Genomic DNA, 12,735 nt, shown 5'->3' on the forward strand with positions numbered 1-12,735 from the left:
GTTGCTTACATTTTTTTAATGAAATAAGTCAGCCTCTAAGTATTGCTTTTACAGGTTTAAGGAAATCAAGCATCTACACCACTCACACTTTCCACACCACTCACACTTCCAAAAATAGATTTCTAGCCAGAGACAGCCTTCTCCAGTGCGGCAGCTCAGTTCTGTCAACCTGGAGAAGTTAAGCCCCGCCCTAGACCCTGGCGCATCCTTCTTCAGAGTGACTCCCTGAAACTGTGATCAACAGTCTTGGGTCTGATGCTGGAGGGAGCAGCCTATGTAGGAGTCTGTTTGCATTCCACTCAGCTCTCGTGTCCTTTCCAGAGGTTAAGTGGGGGTGGCAGGTGCAGTCGGGGGTGAAGTGCAGAAAGGTGACCTCTGGCTGGGTTCCTGTAAACATCCATCACGAAGCTGGAGAGTCAAGCCTGATCCAGGACGTCTGAGAACTGGGTGGTAGGTGAGGTCTTTGGAGCCCTTCTCCTTCCTGTAGGGCCTGGCAACTCTCCCATCTTGGCACTGGGTCCCCACCTCTCCTGGCATACTCCTGGGCTGGGGCAGGACCCCGGCTGTTGGCACAAGCAGGCCTAATCAAGAAGACAAAGGACAGTCACCAACAGAGCCACTGCACCACTGGCCTGGGGATGCATCTCTGGGGCATGGAAGCCCTGCTCTGGTCCTTCAGGTCTAGGGCTCTCCAGAAGCACCATGCTCAGGCTACACTGGTTTTTTTCCTCTCTTTTTCCTGAGCAAGCATTCTACTAACTGAGTTGCTTTTATTCCAAGTTCTTATTAGAGAATTTGCTTCCCTTCTGAGATCTTGGTGAACCAGGGCAGTTTTCCAATGGAGAAGAGGGCTGCCCAGGTGATCAGAAGGGAGAGAGAGATGCTGAGGCAGGAGGAGGAGGCCAGCTATTAAGGAGGTCAAGCGGGGGCAGCTGAACAAGCTCCAGGGATTGGGCAGTGCCTCCCACCTCACCCAGAAAGCACCGTGCTTACAGGAAGGCTCACTCGATGCAGCCTGCCAACCCTATCCCCTCTTGGCTCCTCTGCCCATGACACAGCATCACTTGTAAGTCTTGGCCCTGTCTCCTCCAACCCCGAGTCCCATGTTCAGCTGTCGCCAGCATCTCTCCAATGGTGAGGTGCCCAGGTTTCCTGTCCTTTCAGCCTCCTCAGATTCTTCCCTCTACAAACACCACTGGTCATCAGTAGGATGCTCACTGTATGTGAAGCACGCAGTGTGTACAGATGAATGGCATCAAGGGACGTGTGGGGCAAGCACCGGCATCACGTATTTACCAGTAGCCCTGCTGCCAACCAGTAGCACTTCCAATCACTGTAGCTGCTAAAACTGTTGACCCCTATTTCCGAGAGCCACTAAGCAGGTATAACCATTTCCACCAGGAGCTGTGCCTCTGCCCATTTTATAGGTTACAAAACTGAGGCTCAGAGCACGCCGAGGGCAAGTAGGGCAGGCAGAGCTGGCATGCACTGGTAACAAATGGGGACAATCACAATCTGAGTGCCACCACACCCAGCGCTCTTGTCATGTGACTTACCCCTTCCTTCCACATACTTTCCTCAGCCCTGGGTGCCCTGGTCCTGCTCCCAGAGAATGCCTGGCCCAGCTGTAAGAACAGGATCACTGATGCCTCCCACAGCAAGCTGCCTCCCACCAAGGACTGCCAGGAAGACAGTGGAGCACCTCCCTCCACTTCCCAGTACCTGAGGTGCCATGAGGCACGTCCTATGCCCATTCTGGCTTCTGAGCAGGACTGAGCCCCAGACTACAATCGTAGCCTGCTCAGTGCCCACCTGCTCCACCTTGCTGACCTCACTTCCACCTCCACATGGAGTTCCTACGATCTCCTCCCTAATAAGCACTTGGGCGCATGGCTGTCTCCACCCTTGTTATCCACCCACGAGTTGGTGTTGTTCCGTCTTTTAGGCATCAACGCCCGGAGAACATAAGATACTTGTTGAAAGATGCTCCGCTCAGAAGTCCTGAAATCTGCCCAGGTGTGCCCTGGTCCTCTGATTCCAGTGCTAGGAAGCTAAGGCCAGAGAATGGCAGGTTAGAGGCCAGCCTGGGCTACAGAGCAAGGACTGAGTGAGTTTGAGGCCAGGCTGGGCCATATAGTATGAGCCTGTTTCCACAAACAAAACACATGCTGTATATTACCAGCCGCTGTTCAGTCTTTACATACCACTGTGTTACAGGCTGGGCCCCAACCAAGAAGAAGGTGCCATGCACTGTGTTAAGTTGTGAGCAGCTTCAGCTTGGAGTAGTCCTCCCAACGAAGGGACAAGGCTGTGGGCATGGATGGAGGTCCACACAGGGCTGTGCTGCACAGGAAGGCACCCAAGGGGAGATGGGGCTTAACTGTCTCCTCATTCTGAACAGGGTGGGGGTGGAAGCCATAGGCTGAAGTTTCTCCCTCCACCAGACTCATCTACTAAAGGCCAGCTGAGGACACCGCCATGGCTCAGGAACCTTCCCTAATTCCCACTGACCCCCCTCCCAGACACGGCCTGTATCCCTTTGGCCTCCTCCCAGCTGCCTACAGAACCTGTGGAGAGCAGGGCCACAGCTACAAAGACCTTCTGAGACTCCTGTCCCATCACACCAGGGCCCACCTGGAGCTGCTCTTTCAGCTCTTCCCTCCGAGGAACCCTGGGGGAGACACGGTGCAGCTGAAAGACTTCATGTTTAGAAGCCTGAAGCAGTCTTTTACTGGGATTCACCCTCCTCGATGCCTACTGCAGGGATGCCCAGCTAGGTGGGAGGAGTCAGAGTCACCCAGGAGGCCTCACTAGGTCCCAGCAGCTGCTGGTCTGACTGAGCCTGCTGTCACAGGAGCTCTGTCCCTGTACCCACACTTTGCCATAGGTTTTAACAGATACTGCTGACTTCCGGGACATCTGCTGAGTCTCTCAGTTATAGCCAATGATGACAGGTGCCTGTTCACACAAGTTCCTCTCCTTTCAAAGCATTTTTTTTAACACTTAAAAGCCAATTTAAGGACTGGAGAGATGGTTCAGCGTCTCTTGCAGGGCACTCAGGTCCTGTTCCCAAAGCCCACATGGTACTTCACAACTACCTAACTTCAGTTCCAGAGAATCCAGCACCTTCTTCTGACCTCATGGTCTCCTACATGACATGACTCAAACAGGAACATTCACATAATAAACAGATCATTTTAAAACTCGATTTAAAGAAAACAACTACATAAAGAATAATTCTGGGGCCAGCGAGGTGACTCAGCTGATAAAGGAACTTGCCAAAAAGCCTGGCCTCCTGAGTCTAACTACCAGCCCCCACATAGTGGAAGGAAAAAACCAACTTCTACCAGTTTTCCTCTGACCTATACAGCACAGCATGCACATGCCCACCCCTGCACACACAAATACATGCAAGTAGTAACAGCTGGGTTGGTAGGCAGAAAGAATAGAAATCAGCCTTCGTGGGGCTATGGGCTTGGGACTTCTCTTACAGACAGCCTTCTAGAAAGCCCCTGGGCATCCCTCTTTCTTCACACACCCAAAGGCTTTGCCGAAATCTGGGATCTCTGTGCTGGAGGCAGACTGTGTAGCAGGAGGCCATCTGGCTCATGGCCAAGGGTGTGGTAGCAATCTGGTCACCTCCCTGGCAGCTGCAAGGGCAGAAGGGGAGAGAAGCTTCCTTCTCCACATGGGCCAATCCCTGATGCGAACCAGCTTCTTGGGCCTGAATTCCAACCCCACACTGGCTGTGAGTGGTCATCTACAGTATGGTCCCCGACTCCCCTGCTTTGCCTGCCCAGCAGCTCCTAAGGCTTGTCACACATCACCCGGACATTAGTTATTTAGGCAAGTTGAGTGTCTCCTCTCTAGAATGCCTAGACCAGAGTGTTTTGGGGATTCTGTAATATTCGAGTACAGTAATGAGATGCAGGCTAAAATGGCCTTCATCTCTCTACCGTGGCCCTACTATGAAGGTAGGAGGATAACTCTCATGAGCCTAGTCCCTCCTTCCACCATGTGTGTCCTGGGGCTCAAATTCCGGGCACGAGCTTGGCAGCAAGTGCCTCTCCCTGCTGATCCATGTCACAAGCCCCAAACAATGTAGTTTTTGCATCTCTTTTTTTTTTCTCCCCAAGACAGAGTTTCACTGTGTAGCTTGGGCTGGACTAGCACTCAGATGCTTCTGCCCAGCCTCCCCAGTGCTGAAATTAGAGGTACTAGCCACTTCACCTGGCACAATTCAAGAGTGTTTTTATTGTTGTTTTGATATGGGGTCTCACTATACAGTCCTTGGTTAGCCTTAAATTCAGGATCCTCTTGCTTCATGCTCCTGTGTTTTGGAATTAATAGCATGTGCCACCACAACTAGAAGACTCAAGGGAAATGTTTATATCATAACTATGAGGAAGAAAACAGTACTTGTCATAACAAAGGTAATGTAGTAACGCTAAAGACACAGAGAGGAAGCCACTCACCTGCCTCCGTGCCTGGAGCCTCTGCTCCAGGAAGGGAAAAGAAGGAAGATAAGGGTACCATGAGCCTGACTCCTCTGGTACCTTAAAGGGACTCCTCCAAGCCAGCACCTCACTTCAGAAACTCTGGGCAAGTGGGAATGGCTTGAGGGCCAACGCACTACCTCATAGCTGGGCATCTCAGGCGAGTCACTGACCCTCCCAAGCCTCAGTTTCCCTATCTAATGAGCCCTTCCCAGACAACATCACAAGGTGACGCTCAGGGGAAGCTATGAAGATGTGGGAGGGGCACCCAGTTCTAACCTCCCAGCCAGGAAGCCCGGGAAGGCCTTCCTTTTGGGACCGGGGATGATAGCTGCAACCAGCATTGGTTGACACTCTGGGGGTACCGAGCATCATCACCCCCAGGCTGTTTCACAGGCAATCCACAATGATACTCTCTACTGGTTACTGTGCCAGAAGAGCAAGGAATCCCAGGAAAGGGGGAAGGTTTCTGGGGTTAGGGATCCCCTGGGTCTAACACCCCACATAGTGCTGCATACAACTATACACCAGCCACCAATCCACTGAATCACTGCATGCCCCCAAGCAGGTAACATTATTCCCATTTCATAGAGAAGGAAACTGAGGCATGGGGGAGGTGATGTCACTTGTCTAAGATGTTGGGTGAACTGGGACTTATAAACCCCAAATGTGATTACAAAAGCTCTAGGAAACAATTTCAGGGGGTCACATGAGCTGGCTGGAACCACCACACCTCTACAGCAAGCACACATTGCTCTGCAGCTCTTGGTAAAGCCGTACTACATCACAGAAAGAGTTCCAGTATTTCAACACATAAAGCCGGCCCAGCCTCTGCCATCGCTGGCTTTCCTACTCGACCAGAAACTAATGACTCAGGCACTTGTTTTCATCTATGCCAGGTGAGAGTGGCCTCCTTCTCACAGTGACAGATCCACTGAGTCTGGGGGTGCACCTCTGTAGTAGGGTGTGTGTTTGGGATGTGTGAGGCACTGTGTTGGATCAGCAGAAACACCTAAAAATAAGTAAAATTAAGTCCAGAGGGCCTGGGGCTGTAGTTTGGTTGGTAGCTTGCTTTCTGGGTATCCACACAAAACTGGATCCCATCCCAGTGCCACATAAACTGGGCACTGTGGTGCACATCATTAGCACAGAACAGGCATAGTGACCCAGGACTAAAATCCCAGCACTTGGGAGGTAGAAGCAGCAAAATAACAAGTCCAAGGGCATCCTTGGCTAGTGAGTAGAAAGCCAGCCTGAACTACCTGTCTCAAACAAAAACAAATAAAAAGTCCACATAAAAGACTTAAAAAACAAAACAAAACAAATGAAGCACTAAAACTGGTATTATTAAGTAAACTTAAAGTATAAAAGGAAAAGCAGTAACTCAACAGTGGAAGGCCAGGATGACATCACCAGGATTAACAGGACCGGCAGCAATAGGACAGGTGATGTGTGCCTCTCAAAGCACTGCACTGAGGACATACTCTCTGTCACCTTCCTCCTAAGACCACATCACTTGAATGGCATCCAGAATATGAACACCTGAGAACCCCAGGCAGAAACAGCCCACAATGCCAGACTGGCCTCTTGAAAAGTGCCAGTGTCACCAAGAGAGGCCAGCCCAGAATAAGAAAGCAGTGGCCTCAGACCCCACAAGTTTATTGTTAAAGGACATCCCTGAGACAGATAGTAATATGTGAATAAAGCCATGGATCAGCATGCTCCGAGGGTTGGATCCCTGTTGCAGTTTCTGACTCCAGCGAGGCGTGGTGGTACCCACCTGTAATCCCAGTGCTCGGGAGGTAGAGCAGGGGTTCAGGAGTCGTAGGTCAGTCTTCGTTACAGAAGTAGCCCATCTCAAAAACAGCGTTTTGCTGGTTTTGACAGATACCAAGTACATCCTTGTTTTAGGAAGTTATAGAGCAAAATATTCAGGACCAAAGGAACATCATGTCCACAGGCACTCTAATATGTTTCGGACATGACTGCACATGAGTGTGTGTGTGTTCATGTGCATGCATGCGTAGTCACAGAAGAACGTGAGCTTGCATCAAGCACATGGACAGGATGTCAGCTGGCAGGCTCTGGTGAGGGGAGCACAGGAGTTCTTTAGACTTTTCTGGAAACTTTGCTGTAAGGGTGAAACTTTTAAATTTTTCTAAAAAGTTTTTGGATGAATTCAGGAGAAAAGGTACAAGCATGTAGAAGATATGGGCCTGGAGAGGCTGCGAGCTGGTACTGAAGGGGGCATGGGAGACAGGTCCTCAAGGAGGCTCTTCTGCTCCCCGGGGGGTCACTGTGCGGGAGACACTGCTGTCTTATTTGGCCTTGTTCTCTGGGACCCTCACTTTCTGGTCTTCAGTTTCTTTATTTGCAGGGCTGGATTAAGTCAGCAGCCATGAGGCAGGCAAGATCCTGAGTTTGAGGCTAGCTGGAGCTACCAAGTGAGGGTCTCAAAAAATAAAAGAAAAGAAAGAAAGAAAAGGCTCTTTCTTTCAATGTGATATTCGTTTCCCAAATGCAGCTGATCCTCTCTGAAGGTCCAGGATGAAGGCAGCAGTAATAGCTGAGAGAAGTCCACCTGTTTTTCATCAAGCTAAACAGATCCCAAGGCTGGGAAGAGGGTGTAATGTAGGCTTTGCTTTTCTGGCTGGAATCTCCAGCCTGTGTTAACTCAGAGCCAAGGGCATAGGGCCATTGGATTCACACTGTATTCTCAGCTGGCCTGGAGTTCTTTTATTCCCGAAGGGATGGCCAGAACTGTCATAGAACTGTGACCAGGGAGCCCTCTGGGTGTCTCGTGGCAGACCAGGGCATGCACCTGCCGCCCACACCTCTAGATCCTCTTGTCTACACAATAGCCTCCTTCCTGTTGGCCCTCACCCTGACAGAGCACCACAGGCTACCTGTGGGTCTCCCATAGCTGGAACCTGAGTATATGGGTGACCCCATGGGAGTGACTGGCATCCTGACTGGACAGTGGCATGCACAGCTGGGCATTCTGCTGATAGCACAGGGTACAGCCTGGCAGGGAAGGCCAAGAAAGCAGTCAGTCAGATGAAGGAGTCAGTCACCCCTATTCCACAGTCACACTTGACAACCCCAGTCCCTCTTCCATTGCATCTCAGGGGCCATGGATGGTCCAGCCAACAGCAACCACCTGTTAGGACTCTGAAATAACCAACCAGGCTAAGCTGCCTGTCTAACCTAATAGACAGAGCTGTCAGCACCCCCTCCACACACACACCTAAGGCTCCCAGGCATGCACCCAATCTTCTCCCCCAGTAAGGAAGGAGCTCCATCCCCTACTCCCCTGGGCCACACTGAACACTCTAGAAACTGCTCTCCACAATTTCAGAACCAGTGCCCTCGGGACTATGGGCATGAGGAAGAGTCTCTAGGGCCCAGAAAGGCAGGGAGATACGGGTAGGTGTGTGTGTACCAATTGGAATGTTCCCTGAGCTCATGTAGCTGGTACTTTTGCTAGCCATGGTCCATAAATATTAATGCACAAGGCAGGTGAAGGCAGTTAGCTCCAGATTGCACCTACCTGTCAGTAACAGAGGCTGTTCATGGGCCAGTTATCATACAAGGGGGTCTAACTCTTCGTCCTCTCAACAAGAGACGAAGAGTAAATTTTTATTACCCTTTTTTCATAAAGAGGCCACTAACGTGGAGTTAAATGACATTCCCAAACTGTGGCTAGGCCTGCAACTTAAGTCTAGAAAATCTAGAGTTACTACTCTTAACCCTGACTCGACATTGACTCCTCAAATAAGTGCTCAATAAAGGTATGAGAAGCTGAATTACATGTGTAGACACAAGAAGGACCCAGTGAGGAAAAGTGGGCGTCCTTCTTCATGCCGACATTGCCTGGCATGTCCTGTGTCCATGCCCTTTGTTAGAGTTTCCTGTCCTGGCTTGTTAGAACATGCCATGTGAGCAGGAGTGGGAAAAAGCACACTTGGTCCGGGGGCTCCCCTGCTGATAGAAGGGGCCAGGAGTGAAGCTGGGTCACTGTCCTCCAGGCTGCTACCAGTCACCCCTCCAGCATCCTTTGGGTCTGGCCTAGCTTGCATTGGGGGACATATAGCATAGTGTGTGGATTTCATTAGTCTCCAGCCCTGGATGTGGGATCCTCTATATTCCTTATGCTCCCTACCCCCAGGGTCAGGCAAGAAAGTCCCAAAGGAATGTTTCTTGGTGTTTCTGCTCAAACAGCATTTGCTGAAAAATATGTCAAAGCATTTGGGCTTTGGATTTCAGCTTAGAATATGCCAATGTTTTCATTTGGAAGCAGCAGTGTTTCTGTTGATATAGTAAGAAGATAAAATAAGACATTTTTTCACCAAGTTCGACTGTCTGATAGTCTACTTGGCTCAGGGACAGAGGTGCAGCTTAGGATCACGGGCATAGTCTAGACTCTCTGAGGAAAAGAAGGACCAATGCTTGTCGAATGACCACATGAGTGGACACACAGAGGAGCTAGAGCCAGGAAGGGCACCTGGTCTCTACTCCGGTTCTGAATGGATCCCGAAGATCCCACCTCTGTTAGGTGTTCCCAGCGCGTGCATGGTCTTCACTAACCTCATCCTGTCCAATCCCGTCACCGCTGGACAGTCAGCTAACAGCCTCCTCACTAACCTCATCCTGTCCAATCCCGTCACCGCTGGACAGAGAGCTAACAGCCTCCTCACTGGCCTCATCCTGTCCAATCCCGTCACCGCTGGACAGAGTTAGCAGCCTCCTCACTGGCTTCCTTGCTCTTACTCTTGCCCTTGCATTCTGCCCAGTGAGATAGATGGACTGTGTCATGCCCTCCTAGGACCATCGCGATGTTAACTGCTTTTGGCCATGGCATCTCAGGGCCACCACTGACCTCTTTTGCTTCTGTGTCTCCAGCCTCTTTTCCAGCTGCTGAATGAACTGGCCCTCTCCTATCTCAAGGATAGGAGATAATGCTAATTGCATTAGCAATTCCCTCTGCTCAGACTGCTTTTCTCCAGAGCTCTCTGGCTAGCTCTGTCAATTTGGGGCTCAGTTCATATTTTCATCTCTTCAGAGAGGCCGTCTCTGACCCTCTAACTAAAGCAGCCCATGCAGACTCTGCTCTCGTGGTCACTCCTCAGAGAGCATCTGCCAGAGGTCAGGCGCTGGGCAAACAGCAGCGAACACAGCAGCAGAGCCTCTAAACTGCTCACTGCGTTTCTGAGTGCCCACTTGTGTTCCTCATCGAAGGCCTGTGTGCCAGGTTCCATCTGTCTTTGCTCACCAAGTACTCAACAAACAGGCATTTGTTCAATGAAACCATGGATGTCGGGCTGACAGGAATGCGGAGCAGAGCAGCGGGCACATGCCCTGCCTTGTGCTTGGCTCCTGTGACAATGTCACTAACCTTAGCCAAAGAGCTCTTCAAAGATACCTTGCTTTGCCCCCAAATAGCTCCTGCTTACTGTGCATTATTTCTACAACCAACAGTGTTCTCCAAACTCCACCACCGGAACCCTGATCCTCAAGTGATGGTGTTGGGAGTGATTAGGTCATGAGGGTGGATGGAAGTCCTGTGCCTGCAGTGACGCTGTTGGGATGATTAGGTCACAAGGGTGGCGCCCTCTCATAGGATTAGTGCCCTTTGGAAAACTATGAGAATGATGTTTGCAGTCTGAGCCATGGTATTCTGGAATAGTATCCCAAACTAAAATACCCTCTTATGGCAGAGTTGGCAATCAGGTAACACAGGAGCCTCCCTGGGGCGAGCGACATTAGTGTCTGTTATCTAAAAGGAGCCCCTGCCCACCAGTTTCATAGGACCCTTCATTGCCACTCAGGTTCTGTGGCCTTCCAAATTCCAGTGTTACCCAGCTATAAGGCAATGCCTGCCCTATTGCTGGACCCAACAGCTTGCCTGGCACAAATGTTCTCTCTCACATAGCCCAGCTGTCCCCTGTGCTCAGGAGACTTAGCCAGTCTCATTTCTCCCTTGACTCACATTACTCTACCTCTAGCTATGACAAAGCTTCTGGCAGAAGCTCAAAGGCAGGTCTTTAGTGCAAACCATCTTGTGGTTCCTTCTGCTGACCCTACTGTCCCTGAAGGTCTTGCAAATACTGCAGACAAAGCCAGCTGCAGCTCAGAACTGCCTGCCTGTTCCATAGAGGCAGCCTATGAAACGGACAGCCTCTGCAGATCTGAGCTAGGGATCAATCCAGGAGCTCTGAAACCTGACTCCAAATACAGCAGCAGACACACTGCCAAAAGGAAGTGCAGTGTTCTTTGCTGAAGGTTTCTGTTCTGCGGGCCTTGGCCTGAGGTCCCTGAATTTAACTAGTCCCTCAGGAAGTCACAGAACCAAAGTGACCAGTGCCTCTTATGACAGCAGTCTATCCTTCTAGGACAAGGGAGAATTCCCCATACCCCAAGGTCACCAACAAGACAGGTTAATACTGGGGGGGGGGGGGAGTAGCTCCACCTAAAATCTTTTTGCACAAGTCATGGAGGCAAATTGCAAGATTACTCCAAACGATAATGTAGATCCTTGTTCCCTTTCATCGGGGGAAATCTCTCCAGACTCCACTAGTCCTAGCATTCGAGTTAGACCCAGAGGAGAAACCAGAGGCCTGGGGAAAGGATTTTAGTCTGCCCTGAGGACACCACCTTCTCCCTCCCCCACAATATATCCCCATCTCAAGGGCACTTACGGGCCTCTTCCTGGGGTCCCATTCCGGTCCAGATAGTGCCCCCAACTAGTGGCAGTGGCATGATATGGACAGCTGGCCCAGGCCAAGAGTTGAGGATGGTGGAGGGCAAGTGTGGGGACCTTACTCCAAATATCCATCAAAGACGTCGAGCTCCGAATCGGCATCATAGAGGCCAGAGCCAGGGTCGGAGAGTACGCCGAGGTCCACCAGCGCCTGGTCCAAGTCCTCGGGCAGGAAGACGAGGCCCACGTTGAGGACGATGTATTCCATGAGGAAGGCGTAGTAGAGGATCAGCACATTGACGAAAAACAGGCCCACGTAGAACATAGAGGGCAGCAGCGGTGGCTGCACGTAGGAGACCAGGGGGCCCAGAGCGTCCAGGTGGGCTGCGACGCGGGCACCGGGCATGCAGGGGCCGGCGGTGGGGGCGGCGGCCGGGCGGTCCTAGCGACCTCAGCCGCTGCGGCGCCCGGGCGGCCGGCGAGGAGGCAGTTTGGCCATTCAGGGGGCGCCCCGGGGCTCGGTGGCGGCAGCGCTGGGCCCCGGGCAGCCACCGAAGACGCTCCTTGACTCCCGAGATGCTCGGGACCGGGTCGCGGCGACCCGGAATCGGGATGGGGGCCACACGGGCCGCTCACCCCTCAGGGTCCCCCTAGAAGCGGCCAGGGGCTCGCTCGGTGCGCCGCGCTCGCGCACCCCCGCCGCAGCTCAGAGTCGAGGCCGGGTCCCCAGGGTCGTCTCCCCTAGCCTCTTCTGAAGCCGGGTCTGCACCCCCGCAGGCTCACGGCCCATCGCTGCCACCACCGCGTAGCTATGCAGCTTCCCAGCACCTCCTACCCAGAGGCTTTGCGCTCATTGGCCAGTCGCATGCTCGCGCGCATTTATTAGCTAGCTCAATGCTCCACCCTCATTGGCTTGATTTGTCGGGGGGGGGGGGGGGGGGGGGTTGTTGGTACTTTTTGCTCCGCCCCATGGGAGGTGCACCAGTCTCTAAATTGCTCTCCTGAAGTTGGCGCTCCCTAACCTTTGCTTAGGTATTGTGCCTCACCTCTTTAGAACTCAGTTCCCCCATTTTAAATGAAGGCAGGTAGAGAAGGGATGCCGGCAGTTCCACCGAAAATCTTAGGTAGTTCCAAGGCGCTTTCTTTTCACGGCAGAGTAAGAAAAATCAGTACCTCTTACTACATTATAGGCTTCCGTGAATCCCAAATGGAGAGCTGGTCAAATCTTCTGCCATATGGTTGTTTATTGTTTCTTTTTACTTTGTAGTCCATGTTTAAAAAAAATACTAAGTTTTTTTTTTAATACAATTACTTAGTATGCTAAGTAATTGAAAACGTCTGCTCAGATTCCTCTGTCAAGACAACCCCTGTGCCTCCTTAGGAGGATGAGTTTGCCAAAAGCGCCTTCCAACAGAGTTTAAACAGCTGGGGATCAAAACCAAGGTCTTGTGTGTGAAAGATATAGACAAGAGCTACATATTCAGTTCTTGAACAAACAAACAAACCAACACTAAAAAATGAGCTCACTGTGTAGCTTCT

General features: G+C 51.5%; 1 protein-coding gene across 3 annotated transcripts; it reads right to left on the reverse strand.

Annotated features, from left to right (window-relative positions):
* Nucleotides 1-12,031, reverse strand: Dexi (Dexi homolog). Of its 3 annotated transcripts, none has more exons than XR_003377146.1 (2): nt 11,195-12,031; nt 1-581 (listed from the first exon to the last, which is right to left on the reverse strand). XR_003377146.1 is itself a non-coding variant. In XM_026780586.1 (2 exons), the coding sequence occupies exons 1-2, from the start codon at nt 11,600-11,602 to the stop codon at nt 401-403; spliced, it is 465 nt and encodes a 154-aa protein (XP_026636387.1). In that variant the 5' UTR covers nt 11,603-12,031; the 3' UTR covers nt 1-400. The 3 variants fall into 3 exon arrangements, 2 of the variants coding, with proteins under 2 accessions (XP_026636387.1, XP_013202927.1); XM_026780586.1 differs by having other exon boundaries at nt 11,319-12,031; XM_013347473.2 differs by having other exon boundaries at nt 11,195-11,318.
* Nucleotides 12,032-12,735: the final 704 nt, after the last annotated feature.

The sequence above is a fragment of the Microtus ochrogaster genome, chromosome 7, assembly GCF_000317375.1.
Source record: "Microtus ochrogaster isolate Prairie Vole_2 chromosome 7, MicOch1.0, whole genome shotgun sequence".
Taxonomy (NCBI): Eukaryota; Metazoa; Chordata; class Mammalia; order Rodentia; family Cricetidae; genus Microtus; species Microtus ochrogaster.

Bases quoted from the DNA above. Each gene is read 5' to 3' on its own strand.
- Dexi (XM_026780586.1), bottom strand. From the start codon at position 11,602: ATGCCCGGTGCCCGCGTCGCAGCCCACCTGGACGCTCTGGGCCCCCTG. The intron at 582-11,318 runs GTAAGGTCCCCA...CTTCTTGATTAG, and splicing joins GTCTTTGATGGATATTTGGA to GCCTGCTTGTGCCAACAGCC.